We start from the raw sequence: 24091 nt of genomic DNA on the forward strand, positions 1-24091 counted from the left end.
CAAAAGATACAGTGTGTTCATTTCCTGTTAAGTGATATGATATTTTAGTCTTTCTTTCTGCAGGTAATAATAAACTTGAGTTTTTTTTCTTTTTTTTATAAGTATTTCGCTGGTAGGTTTAGGTTCTTTATTAGTGTCAGAAGAAGTAAAAGATTTTTTTTTCTTTCTCTTACAGTTCCATGGCTTTCGATAGAACAGTGATAGTCCTGTGTGCAAATAAAACAGACAAACAAAAAAGAGTTGTTGATGAAGCCGAAGGGAGACTTTGGGCAGATCTTCACGCTTTTCCCTACTTTGAAACTTCAGCCTACTCAGGTGCTGGAGTACAGGCAATGTTTCAGGTAACTCACTATCATTTTTCTTACAGTAGTATTATTCAAGTTGATTCAAAACTCAAAATGTGTTGTTGTAATTACCAAATCAGTGACGAAAAGGACGAAATCGTGTAGCAAAAGTGGTGGATATAATTTGTAATACAGTAAGAATGTACGTTTTTCACATCGTACATGTTGTTACATATGAAACAGATTTAAACGAAGACCTCACCGTTCTTTCTTTTATCAGATTGGTGCGAATGAAATGTCACAATTTTTTGACGTCTTGTAGGAAACCCACCTCAGCAACACATATAGGGATAAACTAAGGGCGCACGTCTAACGTCACTCAGGTCTTCAAAGAGTCAGGAGAGGCAGTGCATTATTGCATAGTCGTATGAAACTGCAGCATGGGGAACGCGCAATTGCTAGTGATTTTTCTGTTCAAATTCAAACTGGGACATTCTTCATAGCTAGCTGCAAAAACCATTAACGACAAATGATGTTTTCATTCGTCATTTTTGTCCACCACTAATTTGTGTCATTTTTCCCTTAAGTAATCCAATATAATTGACAGCTGAAAAAGAATCAGACGTTTTGTCTCATTTCTTTTTAGTCTATTGTCTGTCGTTGAGACTGACGATTGTGTCTCAAAGCTTACTTTTGTTTACTGGTGTTTTTAATATGTATATGCAGTGGCGGATCCAGGATATGATCAAGGGAGGGGCTAAACCATAGTTTGAAGTTCTATCCAGTGTAAAGCAAAATTGAAGCCCAATTTATCCAGTGTATACTTGAGCGTCAAGAAGGGGGGCTATAGCCCTCCTTTGAATCCGCCTCTGTGTGTATGTATTTTTTTGATCCATCTCCACTATGAGGCGTGTTCAAAAAGTAAGTTTCCCTACGGCGTTATACACAAAGAAGACAAAGTGATCTTGAAACATTTATTGCCACAGATACAGCACAGGTAACATTACTTTTCAACATATTCACTACCGGAATTCAGAATCTAGCCCCGACATACTTTCATGTCTTCTTACACCTCAAGAATTTCTTGTCCGGTATGCATTTCGATAATAACTACCAACTGCAGACGGCTGTCATACACTGGTTCCACTCCCAAGTGGCTGACTTTTACGACATCACAATACAAAAGTTTACCGCACTGACTGAATTCCGGTGGTAAATACGTTGAGAAGTAGTGTCATCTGTGCTGAATTTGTGCAATAAATGTTTAAGGTCACTCTGTCTTCTCTCTTTACCATTCTTGGGAAACTTACTTTCTGGACTATCTTGTAATCTCTGAAGTAGGTAGTATTTTTTATTTTCATACCCCTGTGCTAAGATTCTTAAAAAAAATACTAAATATATACTTTTCAGCACACATAGGAATAATACTATTCTCGTTTGTACGTTTCCTGCCTCCTGACTGCTGAACTGAGTTGTGACGTGCACCCTTACTTTATCCCTATGTGTTGCTGAGGTGAGTTTCCTCCCAGACATCATAAATTAGACATTTCATTCGTACCAGTCTGATAAAGAAAGGACTGGACAAGTGTTCGAAAAAGAGAATACTGGAAGTTTAGTGGTTTCATTATTATTCATTTGATGAATAACGTAATTTATTGGGATGTGATGAAATAAAAATATTAAGTTATTTCGCATTTTTCATTCTTATTAATGCAAACTAAAGATGCAAAACACACACATATATATATATTAATTTTGCATGTAAATCTGTTTGTTGCAGCAACAAAGTAATTTTTCGTGCATGTTTGCGTTAGTTAAAATACTAATACTTGAATTATGTAATGTCTTAGAAGCAGAGAATGGAAAGTCATGTCGCTTCCTGTATGTACTAATGAAGTATTAGTTCTTGTTTTCATTTAACGTATGTGTGTGTGAAAGGTGGAAACAAAAATCGTAAAATACGAGTATAGTGCTGTTTGCTATTATTTAAGAGTGAATTTCATAAAAGAAACTTTCTCTGTTTTGTTGAACGTACTAATTAAATCATTTTAAAGATATGCAGCAGCCACCGAGAACCTTGACTGCATGGAAATATGAATCTAACCTAGCCCACTTATAGTCAATGATCCATTCGTAACATCATTCCCACATCCCCAGTTCTCGTCTGCTAGAAAACAACTATTTCCCGTGAATCAGCGAGGCCTGTTTTGTAGGTAAGTTACACACATAAGGACTTTTATATACTGTTTAACGTGGTTGATAATAGCATGAATGAAAGATGTTTATTTTGATCTTTGCCATTGCATTACTGAAACATTTACCTAAAAGTTTTTTCCGATAATAACTCTTTGTGTGTGTATACACTTTTTAGTGTTATGTCATTATGTTTTCACTATTTTCTAGTAACAAATCATTTTCCATTTCTTTCTCGAGGTTCCTTTGTAAACATTTCCCTTTTTCTAACACCTCCCTACCTACATATCTATATATAGGATGCCCACATAGCTGGTACGCCTGTACACACATGAGAAGAATATATAGGAAGTAACATAACCAAATATGAGCAGTACAAGTCACTTGTCGAGTTCCACAATCATAATAGACCTTACTGTAAAGAAAATAATTGACGTAGCGTATCCTACTAAACTGTAACTGCTGTAGTAAATGCCTTCTACGATTATCCAGACATTGCTGCGCGTGTGTGATCATGTTTTCAGTTACACGTCCTAATTCTAAGGGAGAGATATTTTGGATCACATTGGTAAAGTTCTCTTTCATTTGATTGGTGGTCTGATAGTTGTTAGCATAAATCATGCCTTTATGCTAGATAAAGCTAACCAGTAAGTAAAAATCAGAGGACGATCGGTGATCGAGAATGTATAGTCTTCTGCTGACAAGCCTGTTGATGGGAAACATTATTTTAATGATGTGCGTCTCAGTCAATTTGATGGACTCGTGCAATAGTATCATTTGCTCCGTCTCGTAATTAGAAAGAATATCCCCTTCCCTCGAAAGAAGATATATTAAAAGCTGTATTAGTACGTCACCAAATCATACAGAGGTTGTTCAGTCTACATTTGGTCAATTTCGACTTACCTAAAAATATAGAAGAATCCATGGCGCCAGGTCCGTAAGTGCTCGATGTGTTTCCCTTAGTTCCTAACAATAGCCCAACAGCGTAATTTCCACTGTAATAGGCTTCTCTGAAGAACTGGAAGGGGAATCTTGTCCCATTCCCTTTGCACTGCTTTCCAAAGTCTTTCCACAGTTGTCACACGCCGTTTTCCTAAAGAACGCTTCAGCAATCCAAATCCACAATAGTTCATAGGACTTGCATCTGAAGATTTAACAGGTACCTCATTGAAAGTTATCACCTGTATACCACTTGCCTCCTCCATCTCTCTGTAGAATGAGAGGGATGATCGTGAGGTATGTGATGAGACCTTGTCCATGTGAATGCGCACCAGATTGACGTCATTTCCGTACATTGTTGGAATCTCAAGCTCGTAGATCGGCCGCATGATCTGCTCCTGAAAATACTACTTTTACAGTTCTTCGCCACCATACGAATCTTCAGTTTACCTCGGTAACAATAGCCAGTAACGACCATTAACCCTTTTGGGAAGGATTCTTTACAGACACGGACGCACCTTCTGAAGTTCTTGGCGCCTTTCTCTCGGTACATGATGGCTCTCGGTTTGCCGCAGTCGGAAAGGTAAATTGATGCTTCATCGAGTGTTACGACGTACATCCACCTTTGTTTTGCCAGATACTGTTCGTACAGCTTCCGGGCGTTACAGTTTCGTTCCTTTTGGTGGGCATCCGTGAGAAGATGGCCGCGAGCTTTCATGATTTTTTCCAGCTTGAGTTGATGGTGTAACGTCCGACTCACAGTCCCCAAAGACACGTCAAGACGATTAGCCGTACACCTTTGTATTGGCGGATTTTCTTGTATTGCCATTTTGCGAATCCTCTGCATGGTGGAGGTGGCGTTGGTGCACTCCCGCTTCCTAGGCAACTTCGTTGATGATCCAAATGGTGGAGCTTCGTTGCCCTTGTACTTTTTAATAATCTTTTTTATTCCACTTAAACTCATGTTTCAACCATTCTTCTTGCACTGTTTTCTAATGACAGAAACACTAAAGTGGGCGTCATAAAGAGCCGCAACATAGTCTTCCCAAAACTGACTTAGTTTGGGCGGCATTTTGGTCAGAGAGCGGAAACCCACACACTTGGAAACAAATTTAACCCAACACTCACAGCAATGGTCCTGTTTTGTGCATTAAAACGTCGTCGCAGAAAAACATTTCCGCGCGGAAAAAACAATTCCGTTCCCAGGAAGCCACTGCACAACACTGCAGGACGCTACGGGCCAGGTCGGGTGAGTCCATTCTGCCCGAGAAGGGGAAGGAACGAAATCGGCCAAACGTAGGCTGAACAACCTCTGTAATTATAGTAGCATCAATGAAAACAAGATTCACCGAATATTGATAATAATAAGTGTTGTAGATCGGTGAGAACGTACAAAGTTACAGTATGTTTTGTTTATCAGAAATTAAACTTTAAATTACAGATATGCATTTTAAATAATAAGCTACATTTTTCATATATTTCAGTTTTGTATACATTATGCCATTTTTTTTTTTAACTGTAAAACTTGCTGTCTCGTGCAAGTGCATGTGTTATACATACTGTAGAGGCTGTCCTAGGTCCTTTTTTGTTAAAACGCTGTGGTTGACCTTAATTCCAGTTGCTGAAGAAGTTATAACTCAGTGGCCATCAATAGTATTACATTTTACATCTGAGCTTTTCGAAAGATACTAAAAGTTGGAAGAAAACGATTGCTGTAAATGGATACTGCAGTGTGTGAAAGATTTTCCCTTGAGAATCATTACCATTTGAGAAGTTTTTAAAGCTCTTTCAGAAAGAGGAGCCACCAACTTACTTACTTTTTGAAGAAGCTTACACCCTTGTCAAGAGTTTGTTGGGTCGATTCGAAACTGTCAGTTGGTTTAGTTCAAAGTTCTCTTGAAGAACATATACAGACAAATGTTTTCAAGTTCATAATCAAGAGTCAAATAATACTAAATTGAAAGTGAAATGAAAAATGAATTATCACCGTTCGTTACTGCAATCTTTTTCCTTGCATGTAATAAAAAGTTTTTATCAGAAGACCACTGAACACGGCTTTTCGAAACTTCCATTGAATGAGTCTGTCGAAAAAAAAAAAAAAAAAAAAAAAAGAAAACGTTATTATATCTTGTGTGAAGCATTGTCCCCTATAACTGTTACTTTTGTTACGCAATTTATTTCTTTAGTTGTATCTTTGGATGAAGATTTGGTTGTTGCTAAGTAGATGCTACAAAGTAAGCACATTTTAGCGTATAAGTAAATTGATACTCTCTGGGTAAACATTTTATCTTTAGAACCATCTCTAGTAGAAGAAAAATGTCATCATATGTAATATAATTATTGAATATTATGGAAAATATAACAGGTAGTAAACATTATGAAAATTGCGAATCAATTTCACATTTATTAAAAAGGGAATCTAGGTATGTAAGGATATGTAGAAAGAATGTATAAAAGTGGCCCTACTTACGCTTACTTTTTCATCCCTAAATTCCTACTTTTGTTACTTTTTTTAATCGTTAAAATTTGTTTCAACTTTGAAAACAATAATGAAAGAAGATGGCCGATTTAAGAAAGAAGAATATATATTTTTTTAAAAAAATGGGATTAAACGACATTAGTGTTGTGAGATAGGATATAACAGACGGTGAAGACTAAAGACTGTTCGTGGAGAGGGTGGTAATGTCTTCCCATCTTTTTCTGGAGAATTTTCAGGACACTTACGTGGAAGGTACATATAAGTGTACTATTGTGATGAATTGCGTGTTCTGAGAGAAGTAAATGGGAGATTTTGTCGATGATGGTTGATGAGAATCGAAAGAGGATTAGGATTAGGAATTAGATTTTTGGGCTTTCGGCATCTAGGGCCATTTAGCTCGTCACGTATATGAGGGATGGCGTCCCTCGGCTATCACACAATCCGAGGAAAGGGAAGGATGAAAAGATTGGGAAAGGAAGGAAGGATCTTGGAATCTGTATGTTAGATACCATCCCGACATTTGCCTGGTGTGAGTGAGGAAAATCCAGGAAAACGTCCCTCAGGATGGCTAGCCTGAAAAAGCTTTCACACTTTTTCGACCGTGTGTCCCCATCGGGAATCGAAAGAGGAGTTACAGGTTTCATTAACAAAGAAGACTGGATATTCTGAGGGTTTAAGGATGTAAATTATTTCGAAAGAATCACAACTACCGTAATGATAGAAATTAAGTGTTTCTTCGTCTTCCGTTACTCTTACCGATCTACCTGGGCATTAATTTTATCTTCCTCCATTAAATTTCATATATTTTTACCCTGGTTACACTATCACGTACCCTGCATTCCAATGTTGTGATATTCACCTGGACACCACAGCTTTTTTCTGTTCTATTTTTCTTTTCTTCCTACTTCTCCCCTTTTCCTGCATTGCAATCTGGCATCCAACCAGATCCTTTTCTGCATTTAGTTTTTTTCTTTTCTCTTACCCTACTTCTACTCTTACCCTTTATAACGAAACGTTTTAGCGTTAAGTGCTTAATAGGGCACTTTCTGTTATTATTTTGTGTTGATTACTTTCTGGTAAGTAATTCATTTTCCATTCTTGCTTCAGGATTCTTTGTTTTAACTATCGAATATATATAGATAGATACTATCAAAAACTGAAAATGGGGGCCGCGGTAGCGCTCATCTCTGGCGCGTATGGTCTCAGGTTCGATCCCGGCTGCTGTCAAATGAGCTTTGTGGTGGACAGATACTGTGTGCGTGGATTTTCTCAGGGCTCTCGTACTTTCGTCATTCCACCATTATTATTCACCTCATCATTACCCTCTTCTTTAGCCTCTGTACATAATCACGTAACGCTAAACAAAAAGGAAAGGAACTGAAGTCGGTACGTCTTTCTAAGTCGAAAATCATTCTTTGTTGTGTACATATTTGACTGCATCCAATAGGTATTTTAGTTTTAATAGGATTGTTATGGTTTTCATTTTGTACTATGCGCGCTTAACAGTAGCGTAGCTAGAATTATTTTTAGGGAAGGGCATTGTGGGAGTAACTAAAATTTGGAAGGGTCCATTCGTGCTTACACACTTTATATATGTTGTAATGCTCATTTTTCGAGCGTTCACCTCTGGTGCTTGGGGTCTCGGGTTCGATCCCAGCTCGCGCCGTGTGGACTTTGTGGTGGACAAACACCGTGCTCGTGAGTTTTCTCAGGGCTCTCCCGTTTCCTTCCACTTTCTTCATTCCACCATTTCACTCATCTTTCATCATCACCGTCTCCTTTAGCCTAACCGGCATATCCGTAGGACGTAAAACTTAAAGATTTAATTTCATTTTTCATTATTTTTCGACGTCCGATTTATTTATTTATTTATGTTTTTATTTTTTTTAAGTGTCACTCATCTAAAATGTTTGCATATCAGATCAACTTAACCCATGAGAAAAAATAGCTCAATTTATAGTGTCCCAAGTGACCTCAAATTTACAGTGTACAATATGAGGTAAAGGTATCTGATAAGTTAGGAATGGCTAGAGGGACTGATACCATATTTTGGTAACGGTAATGGAGGTAGAACCGCATCTACTACTGTATGGTACAGCCATGGCGGCCATCTTTAAGTCCGCAATCTTGGATTCACGTTCAAAATTTTTAATAGAAAAATAGTCATATAACATATCATTTCGGGATAGTTTTTCACCGTATACATACATTAAAAATATTTCCAAATTATCTTTAATCATTTGGTCTACCCTGAATGTTCCTTGTAAGACTATAATTTTGGCACCTTCGAGAATTTTTAATGCCTATAATTCATTAATATTTTAATGTGACATTGTTACAGTACTAGTGCAGAAGTTTTCAGAACAGGTGTATGATCAATGCCAAATGTGGGTTACAACTAGGATCTTCATCTTCAAGGTAAAATGACATGATAAATGTACCAGAAAATCTCATAGGTGCTGAAATTATAGTCTTACAATGAATATATACGCATGGCAAGCTACGTACACTCATGTCCAAGGTTATTGTCGCATGTATATAAATATGTTGTAAGAATATAATTTGTTAACGAATTCGCCCGGTATTTCGTATAATCTTAGTATGTGTATAATCGGCAAAGACATGTATGTGGCAAATTTCATGTCAAAAGAGCAGTAAATAAGAACAATAAAACGAAAATAAAACTTTCGTGTTCATTTAGCAACACTTCGTTTTACTCATTCTAATTTTCGTATTTATAATTCTTTTCCTATGAAATTTACCACAAATATACATTTCTCGATTATACACATAGTGTCAGTATTAAAAGTACCCTGCAAAATCATTATCAAATTATATTCTTACAAGAAGACAGTAATAGATATGCGAGAATCATTTTGGACATGAGTGTACATCATTTTGCTTTTATTTAATAGGTTTGGCTTGGAAAAATAAAGAAAAGATAGGTTTAAGAAAACGAATTATTATTATTATTATTATTATTATTATTATTATTATTATTATTATTATTATTATTATTATTATTATTATTATTATTTATGAGTATTTTAATTTAATATTCATAATTAAGTCTATGCAACTTAAGAAAAGTGTTTTAAAAAGAAATTGTGCGTATGTCCTTTTGAATAACATAAAGTACATTTTCAATGAAACTTGAGTACGCGTCTTTAATATTTATGAACATATAAAGGGTAAAATGTACAGTACAGTTTTGTCTTATATTTGGCTTACTTATTTTTCTGTTTCTTTTGCAATTTCTACGTTATTAACTTCCGTAATACTTACAGTTAATAGTACGTCGCGGAGCTATAATCGAGTATACAATGGGAAATGGTGAGTTGTAATATAATCTTTCTGAGAATACATTTTTTTTTAATGACTGATTTTCACAAGTTAGTGTATATTGCCTCAATTATCTATCAAAATACTATGAAATCTCTGATAATTTTTCTATTCTGTTCGTAGACACTTTTCACACATATTCTAAGAGCCCAGGGAGTGCCATCCAGCATGAAGGATTCGAAATTTTCAGTACCACCGAATATACCAAAGAATTCGCCAAGACCTTATGCAGATAGTGGCGCTCCAAGCAGGGAAGAGGTGGTCTATCGGCTTTTGTACGCGAAGGATGATTACGTGAAGCTAGGTCTTTTCAAAGGAGCGTGCGTGTAAGTAATTCCAACTTAAAAGATGGTAATTTTTGTACTGTATCTTTTTAACAATTATTTTGATAGTACAGATCTGATCTCATTACAGCCTTTTTTATTTTCTTTTTGTCCTCATCCTGCTTTAAAACTATAGGATATTATGATGCCCATCGTTTTCCAAAATTTTCACTTCAACAAAACTACTGAGTTCTAAACATCATATCTCTGTTGTTAAACATCTTGATTAATACGTAGAATACTGGAATGTATTCTTATTATCATTGAGCTCCCCTATGGTTATACAGGGTGTTTCGAAACAACACCGACAACGTTTCGCTGTCGGTGTTGTTTCTGGTATTCCTGACACCAAGATAAGACAAAAAAATATAAACCAACCTGGGTGCACAAATGCTTCCTTTCTAAGTTATAGGCTGCCGAAAAAAAAAATGAACTTTAAAGATCCATAGCTCTGAAACTATGGGACCTACCATAGTCGGGTCAACACTTCACTTAGGAACTAGTATGTGCCCTATCCAAGTTTCAGAATCCTGAGGTACTTTCCACAACAATTTTTATAGAAATAGTTGGTGAGCACTTAAAATTATATGCCGGTAGCCAAACTCCCTCTATAAAAATTGTTGCGTGAGTACCTTGGGATTCTGAAACATGTATTTTTAGATAGCGCACATATCAGTTCCTAAGTGAAGTCTTGACCCGACTACGGTAGGTCCCATAATTTTGGAGCTATGGACCTTTAAAGTTCATTTTTTCATGTTTTCCGCAGCTTATAACTCCGAAAGGAAGCATTTGTGCACCCAGGTTGCTCTATACTTTTTGTCTTATCTTAATGTCAGAAATCATCTCCCAAACGTTGTCAGTGCTTTTTTGAAACACCCTGTATATTTACCGCACGAGCCTTCGATGCGGGAGACACTTGTTCGATTCCTGATGGGAGCTTAATTAGTTGGAATTTCATGTTAAATTGAATTTCCACATCTCGTATAGCTTCTGTGGCGAACGGGACGCTAAACTAAAAATTAATTTTATTTTCGTTAACCTGTATACAAGTAATTAACAACGTAAGCATGCTTATATATTAAATTGATAAATATCTGCATAAATAAATTTAATGGAAACACCTGGAAAACATGGGAACTTATTAGATTAATGTGGTGCTAGATCACCTTTCGCTTTTAGAACAGCTCTGATGCGACATGAAATGGAATCATAGAGGTCGTGAATAATAATAAATGGAATATTACATTATACGATTCCACATGCAGTGCATCACTCAGTTCCGTAAGAGAGGATGAAGGCGAAAATCTTCGCCGGACTCGTATCTTCAAAACGGACCACAGATGTTCAGTTGTGTTTAGATCTGTGAATTGAACGGGCCAGGGGAGTTGTTCAACTTTAGCCCGATGTTGCTCAAACCATGCCGCAATAGCCGTGTAAATGGGCGTATTATCATTCTGAAATAGATCGTCATTGTCCGCAAAGCAACATCTGGACCGTAAGATGTACATAGTCCCATAAAATGGCAACATATTCACGAGCAATGACGCAACTGGTAAGCGTCAATACAAAATCCACTAAAACCCAGGGTATTGCGGCTCACAGCATCACAGAACTGGCGCCATGTTTCACGGTTGGGCGGAGACACTGCAGATCATACACTTCTTTGGATATTGGTCACACACAAACACGGTCTTGTCCGATCATATCACACATTTTCAGTCATCAGCGTTCATATATCATTTTCGAGGCACCACTGGCGTCGTGCTAAAGCGTGATGGTTCCTTTATCAGGGGTTTCGCTCGTACAACCTGACATCATATTAGGGATGGCCAGAACCGAGTTCCGAACTTGCATCTGTCATCTGAATCCGGATCCGAATCCGGTATCTAGGTCTTCATTCGAGGTCCGGACACACTGATTCAGCGTGTTAATATTTTAGTAATCATTTCTCCTTAGCATTTGGTGTACTTAAACCATTGTAAATATTTCAAAGGTGTATATTTCTTACAAAGTTTTGACATAGTAGATTGATCCTCGTAGAGCATTGCTGTTTTGTAGAAAGTGTCTTATCTTTTGTACCGTATATAGTTCTAATAATTGGAAGGGTCTCCTTACCAGTAGAGAAACTAATCCTCTGCACACATATTCATTAAATGTCCATTGTAAATGTGCTTAAGATTGAGGTATGAAATTCGGGGGATACGTTCTTAACTAAAAAAACTGAACAGTAAACTGCAATATCAAATAGGACTTGTCAAACGAAGGTATGGTGTGGTAGAAAGAATATCGACAAATGGGTCATCATGAACGAAGTTAACTTTTTGTAATGGAACGATACACAAAAAGATGAATAACATGAAAGGGCACACACGGATAAATACAACGCCGTTTGTCTCACGCTTCTACTGCACAAAGAAACGGAGATATAACCATGGAAATGATTATAAACAGAAAGACAAGTAACCACTTGGCCGCCAGCATTGCGGTAGTGTGAATTGTCAGAAGTGATAGGAAGAGACGAACAGGAATGTATGGCATTCAAGAGGGAACAAGAAAACATGAGACATCGTCAGCACCATTTATTTGATAGTGTACAGAACGTAATAATAATGTGCATGACAGTGTGTCGAAGAACCATAGAGACTAACATAGTGTAGAATGAGCGTAAACCTAATCTGTCAGAGTGTGTGTTTAAAATTGTGGTCATCCTCTGCGATACAGACATCGAGGCGCATACGCAAAGATCGTTCCACAGAATGTAGCATCGTATATGGAATAGCCTACTGGCTGCAGTAGTAATGCGTTTTCACATACTGTCTGGTGTTATTGACACATCCCGGTAGACAATGTCCTTCAATTCCCCCCTCCTCCCCCCAGAAAAAATCTAACGGCGGTAAATCTGGAGAACGACTCGGCCATTTGACAGCTCCTCTTATCCACCGATTGGGAAGCATATTATTGAGACATGCTGTAGTACATCGTGCACTGTCGGCTGGACACCTGTCATGTTACTGCTACATTTCCCTCCTTGTCTGAAGTGGTATGTCCTATAATAGTGTTGGCAGTTCAATTTCTAGGAAGTGTATGTATCGGTCAGCGTTCAGTGTCCCATAGATGAAAAAAAAAAAAAATGCCCAAAGAGATGTTTACCCATTATTCCACATCAGACGTTAACACTTCATGGGCGCTGAAGTTTCTACTTGGCGAAGTCAATGTGGATTGATTATGAGTAGAAAAGGTTGTCTCATCGGCAAATAAGATACGCGACAAATCTGTTGTGTCGTGTCTTAACATCCATGTGCAAAACCAAACACGGTTCACAGAATCATTCCCGTGCAATTCCTGATAAATAGAAATATGATATGGATGAAACGTATGTGTATGCAGAATGCGTAATACACTTCGCTGATTCATATCACCGTCCCTGGCAATATTACGGGAGTTAATATATTGATTCACAGCAACAACGGCTAGAACATTTGTTGCACCCACCTCACCTATAATTGACATGTTTCGCAAACGTTGTTGTGGTGTTAACACTTCCGGTGTCCCTTAATTTCACGAAAAGCTTAACAAAAAAACGTCACGATGATTGACGTCTGTGCAGATATCTCTGCATACAAACGGCAGGCTTCTGAGGCATTCTTCCTGCATTCTGCATAAATCAGGATCTTGTTGGCGTTTTCCGCGTTTGTAAACACTGTCGTCTTCATTCTAACCACTGCGACTGCCTGCTATGATTGTGACTCGGCAATCACAACTTGCTGTGCCCCAAGGACATCTCTGCCAGACACAGATGACATACGTACTGAAGTATTGGCGCTCAAGTGGGTCACTTGTTTTTCTGCTTACAAATATTCCCACAATCATATCTCCGCTAGTAAGTGCAGTAGAAGCATGAGAGAAACGTCGTTGTATTTCTTCGTGTATGTCGTTTCATGTTATTCATGTTCTTGTCTATCGTTCCATTACAAAAAATACACTTCGTTCCTAATTCTCCATTTGCCGATATTTTTCCTACCACACTATATCTCTGTTTGACGAGCCCGATTTCATACCGCAAACCATATATGGGTAGCGTTCGTCGTTTCTTTGGTATGTTATGTGGTATTTTTAGATCCCTCACCCTGCATATGCACAACTGTTCGCAAAGAACTATCGTTCATGCCAATGGTGAAAGCACCCAGGGTTGGATACATTTCTAATTGCACTTTTTATACTAATCTGAGGACGCGGAATCCTATGGAACTATTGTTCAACATATTCATCTTTGGAGTAATGGGAAAAATTGCCTCTATTTCAGTATATATCACACTATAGTATAAACATTACTTCATCGTATACAAACACTTCTTAATAAACTTTCAGTTCTTTTCTACGATAATTAAAAATTTAATACCATTTTAAAATACAAAATGTTTTTATTGGGTTTACGTAAGTATAACAAAAGTTGTGGTTTATCTTTGGGTACACAAAAATATTAAAAGTAAATGCTCGGTTTAACTACTATTATTAGGAGGGATCGTCTTTAGTTCTCGGTTTATAGCCAGATATATCATACTCTTCAGCAGGAGCACTTACATGTTAGATTTATACAAAAAGTATCAACTTTAATGTAATTATGCATTTTGAGGCTATCGGAGAAAAAAAGATAATTTAAGCATAATTATCCGCATATGAACACGTGTTTATACCTGCCTCAAATACAATAGGCTCGTTAACTTTTTCTGTTGTTTTTTTTCTAATTATGTGTTGTCATTATTTCTTAGCTGTCGTATCTGCACTTAAAAACTAAACTATACAGGAATTGTGTTTAACTATCCATGATTTTGAAAATAATAATCTGCTATTAATAATATATTAGATATAATCAGTATATCTCAACTTTGATGTCATTTTTCTCATAACCTCATAAATTGATATGGTTAACAATAGTTACATTGTATTTCACGTCCCCAAACTAGTATAGAAAGCACAATTAGAAATTTATTTTAGCGTGACCACTTTTACCATTACTATGAATAGTAGTTTCTTCCTGCCGTGAGAGCTAGCAGTAATTAAAATTTGTAATGGTTAGAAATTATGCTTGGAAATTACCTTTAGAGATGATAGGTAAATAACTTCTCTTTTCTTGTGTTGTTAGGGATGAAATAAACAAGGCGTATAGAAAGCTGGCGATGATTCTTCATCCAGACAAAAGTGTTGAACCTGGAACAGAAGAAGCTTTCAAAACATTAGTAGCTGTGAGAGCTAATCTACTTCGAAGCCTAGCTGAATAACGATCACTTGTAGGTTACCATAATTAATATCTGTCATCTTTATGAGAACACATTAACATCATTAATTTTTTAAATGTTTTATTGCATAGATGAGACTTATATTACAAGGAAAAACAACGTTTTTTTTTTTAACTTGAAAAGGCAAACGTATGTAAATTAAATTAAATTCATTGCCAAAAATAAAACCTTTGTATTCTGTATATTTTCGTGTGTTTATATTTATAAATTAAGCCTAAAGCCTTATGTATACCTACATGCGTCTAGTGTAAAGATTTTGCTCATTTTTTTCCTGTGAGCTTTTTATATTTTGATGTGTGTTTACTTACGTAACCATTTTGTATTTTATGTATTGTATATGAGATTCTTCAATAAAGTCACAATGTTACACAAATTTTGCTGTTTTTGTTTGTAATTATTGTTTTTCAAAATAATGTATCTGTAATAAAATATTTTAAGGGCATACGCTGCAAATATTTCATAAAAATGATATAGTTCATCTTACAAATACTTATATTGACTCCGAACCATCAATAAGATTGAGCTTTTCACAAATCATCTACATTTGGTTTTACAGCTTTTGTCCTCATTTACTTGTTTATTTATTTATTTATTTATTACCCAAGATTCAGTTACAGATGAATCACGTTGCATGGATGTAACAAAAAGAAAGGAGGAGGCAATTTCCAGAAGCTGCAGGCTAGGGTGTATTTATACGAGGGACGGCTAATATATTTTTGCCCTCGTATAGATATGTTTTAGCTATTTGTATGCAAATTACGCACGATGAGACTAATGTGTAAATTTTATGCTTCTAGGTTCAAAAGTGTTGAAAATATGGCGTCCGGAAAGAGTGAAAGTGTAGAAGTGGAATATCGCGCGGTCATAAAGTTCCCCCATCTAAAGGGGATGAAAGCCAAGAACATATATGCAGAGATGAAAACTGCTTATGGTGAAAAGTGCCCATCCTTAAGCAGTATTAAAACATGGAAGAGACAGCTGAAATGTGGACGGATGAGTTTGGAGGACGAATTTCGAGAGGGAAGACCGTGTTCAGAGATTGATGATGACATGATTCGGAAAGTGGAACTCCTAGTAATGGACGACAGACGAATAACTATAAATACTATTGTTAATGAGTAGAAGATTTCACATGGTTCAGTATCCACTATCTTGCATGATCAATTGCACCTATCCAAAGTGTCCGCACGTTAACCCCCCATGTTACTCACCCTTTTACAAAAAACAGCAACGCCTGATTGTGCATCGGAAGTGTTGGCTGTCTGTATACCCAATGAGAACAACTTTTTCGATCGTCTCGTGACAATGGGGGAATGTAGAGTATATCACTTTGATCCAGAGACTAAAGTGATAAGTAAACAGTGGGAACAGCTATTCCCCACTCCCTAAAAGGGCCCGTGTGTAGCCTTCTACTAAGAAGGCCATACTTTCAGATTTCTGGGATTGCAAGGGGGTTATTCTTACGGATAACCTATGGACATAATGTGACTGGAACATATTACAGAGATCTGCTGGAAAACCTTCGCGATGCCCTAAAGGAAAAGCACATGGCATCCTCACCAGAGGTGTTCGCCTGTTTGTCAATGCTCCCACCCATAAAGCCCAGGAAACCATGAATCTTGTCCAACGTCTAGGGGTACCAATTATTTCCCCACCCTCTATATTCACCTGACCTCGCACCGTCAGATTTTTTCATGTTTCCAAAACTGAAACACACACTGAAAGGACGGCGTTTTTCTTCAGATGCGGAGGTCATTGCTGCAGTGGAGCACTGGCTTTCCAGCCAATGTGGCACTTTTTACAAAGAGGGATTGTGGAAGCTGAAAGATAAGTTGCAGAAATGTGTTACTATCCCTGGCGACTATGTAGAGAAAAACTAATCATAAGTCTATATTAGGCCCTTTGTAGTGAAGACAAAAACTTATTGATTGCTTCTCATATCTAAAAGTGCCATCCCAGTATTCTGGAGAAATCGAAAAAATCTGAACCTAGCCCGGAGAGTCTCAATCTCAGGCTTCAAACAGAATCTCTCCCGATTACAATTAAGGACATGTATATATATATATATATATATATATATATATATATATATATATATATATATATATATATATATATATATATATATATATATATATATATATATATATATATCACATACACCCACCAGTAAATGTGTCTTCTCAATAAGAATACTTTCTGTCTTGCAAAATGGTTTTCGGTTTTTCATCAGTTTTTGCTGCAAACACGTTTAATGTGTAAAGTTTATTCTTAGACTTTTCCATATCTTAAAAATACTAGTTATTAAATAATGGTTATTAAGATTATATACGAATTGGTGCTTCATTTTAACAACACTTCATTAATTTATTTAAATCCTTTCATTGTCATGCAGTTTATTGAAAATGACCATATGTAATAAACCTTCTCGGTTTCGAATGCCCATTGGTGCCAAACAAATAACTTTTAACCTCCTATTATAGCCATTATTTTTAGATATGTTATACTGATTTCACTTGTTATAGAGTTATAGGTTTTTATATGAAGGTTTCGTATGGTTAATAATGAGATCGTTATCATTGCACTATTAGGATACAGACGCTAAATCTATTAAGAAATTCAACTACGTGTATAATGTATAGTTTTCAAATAGCAAAGAGCTTGTATGCCATCGGCTGTTTTTAATGGTGGCAGCGGTGGAATCCACTCAGGTCGATCGAGTGAGGTAAAAGGTAAGAAAAATTAAAGAACAATTAATCAGCAGGCGAAAATATTCATGGTGTGGAATCTAACCCAGATTCACGATTAAAATAACTCCATCGCTTCAGAATTGTGTTAGAAGTTCCAATTATATTATAGAAGAGAAACCAAATATTTTTCAGCAAGCTGAAGAAGTACACTTGATGCAAGACAATCAATAATTCCAAAGTACGAAATAGACTGAGAAAAATTAGAGTTATCTTGGGCAAGTCCGGTTCCACATAATAACACCACAATCCAAAGCAAACAATTCAATAGAGCACTCAGTTTCTTCTTTCATCGAACTAAGAATCTTCTACATAAGCCCAAAATAGTATCTAACACTAAAAGAATTACAAGTAAGTACATCCGTTGTTTCTTTTCTGCGAAGACAGGTATTTCGTCCCATTAATTTGTCAAGAAGACAAAAAAGAACAACCCTGTGAACGTAAGCAGTCACTCTTCTTTTAAAAGGAGAGATTGTAGATTTAATCTGGAGAGGTTGTCAAATAAAGGTTAATAACGAATATTTTCGAAACGTAAAATTAACAGATACATTGTTACTACGACCATTTAAAAGAATAACATTATTGTAATACAAGGAATGACGAGCTGTATGAACATTTCTCTATTTCGAAGACTATGACCAGATTCTGAGCAGTAAAAACATTCCATCTTTACAAATATGAAAAGTAACTTTCGTGACAGATCGCCGTTCTCCTATTTGCGTATTCCATGTCCTCAATTCCAGTGTCACCTGCAAGTAGAAATGCGCTTTATTTTTCAAGCGTGTATTATAATTGCCTGTTTAAGTAAAATGAAAATGTTACGTAAGATGTATTATATACACACAAGGTGGCCCACTTAAAGCTTTCTACGGAAATATCTCGAAAACGGTTGAACATAAATGAACTGAACAAAAGCTCAAATAGGAAAAGCCATGAGGCACATCGAATGGTATCGCGATGCCCCGCCCTTTGTTTCCAAAATACACGATTGAAATTCTGCATACATATAATGTACATAGCAACGTATTTTCTTTTAAAAAATCAGAGTGCTACGTGAACCCAGGTCCGGACCAGAGGGGCAAAATGTTTTGGCGGGATTTTTTTTTAAAAATTCCGTTTTTTCCCGAATTTTCCGGTTGAGATATACGTTACGTACATGCGAGTGGTACCGTTGGAAAGGGCTCGTTACACTGAAGAAAATGGCGTTTGAACCATGACTAGGCCAAATACTAATGAGACAGAACATTTTTGAAGTGTATATATATATATATAATGATAAAATGGGTTACCTTGAGACTTTCAAAAATTTCTCCCGACCTTAGTTTTCAAGATACAAGATTAAAATTTTGTACATGTATTAAAGTGCTTTCAAAAGTAGAAACAAATTGACAGCTCAAGAACACGTGCAGATTTGTTTTCAAGAAGGGAATCTACGTCACTTAGTTATTGTGGTCACTCAGCGAGGGTCGAATCATAAACGTCACTTTAGTAACAGTGGGTGGAGGGTTTCCTTGGCAACAGACCTTAACACTCCAATGTTACCACTAGTAAACACGTGTTTTCAGAAGGAAAGAAGCTATTTTAGTCTTTTGTTTCTTTGTGCGTCAAATGATTTAAAAACACACACTCAACCCCCCGCCGCGTCCTTCCCAACATGCACAAACTGGGACGACAAATATACCTTTAATCCATCCAAACAAACCAATATTTAGAGATTTTTCTTTTTTGTTAAGACTCACAGGACAGTTCCAGCTGATGACTCACCGGGAAGCGCACGAAGTGGCAACAGTGTACCACTGCTTCTCCAAAATTAATTTGTTTCTAGTTTTGAAAACACTATAGGTATCTACATAGCAACATATTCTTTAAAAAAATCAGATCCTTACGTGAAACCAGGCCTGGGCTAGAGGGGCGCAAAGATTTCGAAAACTCCCGGTTTTACCCGATTTTTCGTTTCTGGTGTACAATAAGGACAAGCGAGTGGTACTGTTGGAAAGAATGCTCTATCCTGAAAAACACGAGGTATGAACCACGATCCTACGATAAATAGTAAGGAAGCAGTAGCTTTAAGTAACTAACTCTATGGCCTATGGAACCCGGAGGTTCAATGCCGCGTTCACAAAAGCTCTCCACTGACTTCTATCCTTAGCTAACTGCATCCAGTTTCTACTTTGTATTCCAATCTCTGCGAGATCCATATTATTGTCCTCCCATCTGCGCCTGTGTCTTCCTAATGGTCGTTTTCCGATTGGTCTTCCAGTTAAGACTTTGAAAGCGTTTCTACTTTCTTCCATTCTAGCTACATGACCCGCCCACCTAAGCCTCCTAGACTTAACGACCCTAACAATGTTAAGTAAACCATATAACTTATGTAGTTCCTCGTTATGAAGTTTCCGTCATTCCCCATTCCCGTTCCTCTTGGGTTCGAATATTCGTCTCAGGATCTTGTTCTCAAATACTTTCAGTCTGTTCTTCCCTCAGAGTAAGTGACCATGTTTCGCAACCATACAGAACAACAGGCATGATTATCGTTTTGTATATTTTAAGCTTCAAATTCCTCGACAGAAATAGCGACGACAAGAGATTTTGAACCGAATAATAACACGAATTCCCTGCTTTTAATCGACATTTAATTTCTTCGTGAATATGATTTTCATCTGTTAATATTGATCCTAGATATTTGAAACTATCCACTTTATCAAAAGTATTATTTACTATTTTAACGCATCCATAATTTGCTGTATTACGGTCCCGACGCACTTCCATGTATTTAGTTTTCTCTGCATTTACTTCTAAACCCATGTCCCTGCAAGCGTTTAATAAGATCTCTGCATTTCTTTCTATTCTCCTATTATCCCCTTTAAATTTACATCATCAGCATATGCCATAACCTGGTGAATACCGTTCAACTGTAAGCCCTGGTTGTCATCTTTGATTTTCCTTATAGCGTATTCCAGAACAAAGTTAAATAATAATGGCGACAACGCATCTCCTTGTTTCAGGCCATTTTCGAGGTGAAAGCTCGTGGACAAAAATTTTCCCACCCGGACTTTACTTTGGGATTCATTTAAACATATCGGGCCTTATGCAAAGTCGTTTTGAAGCGCGATTAGTGCCCTACTAAAGAGTTTGACTAACATGTCTCCAGCAGTAGTCAGTAGTTTAGTATGACGCTAATCATACGTCGAAACGATTCTGCATAAGGCGGATCTTAATTAATCTAATTAGCTTTCTCGGTATTCCAAGTTCTGTAAGAACGTTGTATAATATTTCTCTCCTAACCGAGTCGTATGCATTTCTAAAATCAATAAATAGTTGATGTACCGGGGTATTGTATTTCCACTTTTTTTTCGAGTATTTGGCGAATGGTAAATATTTGGTCGATAGTTGATCGATTTCGTCTAAATCCGCACTGATAATCTCCAATGATTTCATCTGGGTATGGGGTCAATCTTGTTAATAGAATATTTGAAAGGATTTTATAAGATGTTGACAGAAGAGAAATGCCTCGATAATTATTACAGTCAGTTTTGTCGCCTTTCTTGTGAATTGGAACAATGATTGATTCTTTCCCTCTTCTTTGCTTACTTTCATGGACTCCCTCAGGTATATCAAGAACTCTGTTATAATCGTTCACAGCTTGAATATTATATTCCAAATAAATATAATAATTAGATCTTATTATTTATATGTTATTCTGTTGTTAGTAAATAAATTATATTAGAATAAAATATTGAATATTTTATACTTTAATATATTGGGGGGATGCGTCCCCCCGCCAGAGACGCCCATAGCAATAAAGAAAGTTAAAAGGTCGTATGATAGGAACTTTATTAGTGAATTAGTTCAGGAATGTAAATACACTAAGGATATATATATATATATATATATATATATATATATATATATATATATATATATATATATATATATTAGAATAAACTAAAAATAAAGACAAAAGAAAGAAATGTAAGAGAAATTAAAGCAGTGGATTGTTCGAAAAAAAAACTAGGCATCTTTAGTAACCACACTTACAAAAGCGGCGTTATTCCATGCAAAATACATATCTCAGTATTTTTCCATAAATGATAAGACAAGCACTCAAAGAATATCTCTTTCGGAGAGAGTTTCTCCTCAGAGGGTTTATTTTCGCTGAAACAAACAAGATCATTCAAACATGTGTATCTCTTCTTTTAATGAATTCTATTGCTTGAATTTTAATTAATCCTAACTTGATTAATGTAGTACGAATTTTGATCGTTGATGTAATGTTTGATTCTGGTCAATTCTCCTGAGTCAACTTTCCTCACAGCCAACATTCACAGTCTACTCAGTCAGCTCATGAAACCTACCACTAAAAACAATGGACTTCTCCTTTTACTCGACTTCAATACGACATTCGGTCCTCGGGTTATGACTGTTTCTGCATTTTCCAGCCAAATTTTCACCTAGTCATGCCGCCAAAAGAAAGAAATTGTGCACTCAATTTGGTATACACCTTTTGTCCTATCTTGGTGTCAGAAATCACCTTCCAAACGTTGTCAATAATGTTTTGAAAACCCGTGTATAAAGTGTCTATACTCTTTTGTTGCTTATACCAAACTCTTGGCTCTAAATTAGGCTCAACAAACCGGAAGTGGTTAACCGGATGCAGTAAAAATCGGTATTGATCAACGTCGGAAACTAAATTAGGCTCAGTAAACCGAAAGTAGTTAAAATCGGTATCGATCGATTCGTTTTGTCAAGCTGAATCGATTGAAATATAGATTGTATATGTTTGGCTGCTGATAGGGTTGCCATATTTTAAAATTAGAAAAGCGGGGGATTATAAATCGTAAATACTTGATGTGAACTTGTGTATTACAAATACTGACCTGGGATCCTTCGGACCTTTTGCTTTTTTAAAAAAGTGATTTCTTTGTTAAGGGACACTTCCAATGTACTTTTCTAACAAAACTAAAGGAAAGCAAATTTAGTTTTTGTCTTTAATGATTTATTAAGTTCAACAAATGTGAGTCTCGGATTGTAAAGTAATAAGTAACTATTACAATAAGATATCTGTAATTGTAAGAATATTTGTAAGGCAAGTTTTCAAAAAGAAAGCGATATAGATCTATGGCAGATATTGTTCATACGGTTCTCTCGCTAAGAAACACAAAATAGTTTATATGAAGTCATAATTCAGGTATGTTTGTCATAACATACACAAATGAATATTCATTCGTATAGAATCTCCAGTACATTACATTAAAAACACATCAACTACACAAGGAAACCCACTATGCATTAGAGCAAATCTCTTATTAGAAAACGGCTCTGCGCACTCGCACTGGGGAAATAGCTCACAGTTTTATCCTGAGCGCGAGTCCAAATTTAACTCAATCGCGATTGAAATTGACACAGAGATGTAGCGGTTTACGTTGGATACTTTATCAATAAAGTCGTCTTAGGTTTTTCTCCAATCCAAAAAAGCGGGGACGGATATAGAATCTGAAAATCGAGTGGTACCCGCTAAAATCGGGTAATATGTAGGGTTACCACCCGTTCGGGTTTGACCCGGACATTCCGGGAATTAAACAATTCGTCCGTACATGTACTCCGGACGCCAAATGTCCGGGAATATGAAAATTTATAAATCTACATTTCATACCTGTATCATAATACGTAATTCAAATATAAGGAAACTTAAATGGCAGTTAACTTTATAAGTACTAAAATGAGGTTTGAGATCATTTTTAAAGTTACTTGGTAAGCATTTTAGTAATGTTCATACAATGTGAATGTCTAATGTAACTGAATTTCATCCTATGTACATGTTTAATTTCGATAAACTGAAGTTACAAAGTAAAAGAGAACAAGTAAAAAAATGGCACTTTTAAAGAGAGCAAATCTGAGGTTGCGTGCTAAAAGGTAATAAGTTAAAAAAACACTCTTTTTCAAGAAAGAATAGCTGCTCTCTTGAAAAGAAGCATTCTTGACTTTTTGCCTTTTGCAGTGCAACTCCAGGATTGCTCTCGTTAAAAGTGCAATTTCTCAGTTATTCTCTTTCACCTTGTTACGCTAATAACAAATAAAAAAGTTTTTAATATTGAGAGTCTACACTTACATGTGGGTGTGTAAAATGGATACAATATGACTAGTATTGCATTTCTATCTTTTAACTCGACTTCAGTTCTCGGTATTTCCGGATTTCTAGGGAAATCTAGATGGAAACTGATAACCCTAGTAATATGGCAACCCTAGCTGCTATTATACACCACCCTGGAAACTAAATTAGGCTCAGTAAACCGAAAGTGTTTAACCACAAGTAGTTAAAATCGGTATCGATCGATTTGTTTTGTCAAGTTGAATCGATTGATATATAGATCAGTTCTCGAAGTGAGACGGTATGCGATGGTATGCCATACCGTCTCTGGCTTTTCATTGATGAAGGCATAGTCTACCGTCTCTGGTTTTTCACTGATTAAAACACACCGTCACTGGAGAG

The 24091-nt window shown here is 36.4% G+C and overlaps 1 protein-coding gene across 2 annotated transcripts in view; it reads left to right on the forward strand.

Moving 5' to 3' along the window:
- LOC145693542 (dnaJ homolog subfamily C member 27-like) overlaps positions 1-15224 on the forward strand; it is a 30604-nt gene extending 15380 nt beyond the window's left edge. For both annotated transcript variants that reach the window (XM_081769623.1, XM_081769624.1), the window contains exons 4-6: positions 176-341; positions 9361-9563; positions 14704-15224. In XM_081769623.1, the coding sequence (XP_081625749.1) occupies positions 176-341; positions 9361-9563; positions 14704-14839 (505 nt within the window). In that variant the 3' untranslated portion in view covers positions 14840-15224. The remainder of the gene's footprint in view (positions 1-175; positions 342-9360; positions 9564-14703) is intronic.
- The last annotated feature ends 8867 nt before the right edge of the window (positions 15225-24091 follow it).

Source organism: Thermobia domestica, chromosome 8, assembly GCF_964235325.1.
Source record: "Thermobia domestica chromosome 8, izTheDome1.hap1.1, whole genome shotgun sequence".
In the NCBI taxonomy this organism is placed as follows: Eukaryota; Metazoa; Arthropoda; class Insecta; order Zygentoma; family Lepismatidae; genus Thermobia; species Thermobia domestica.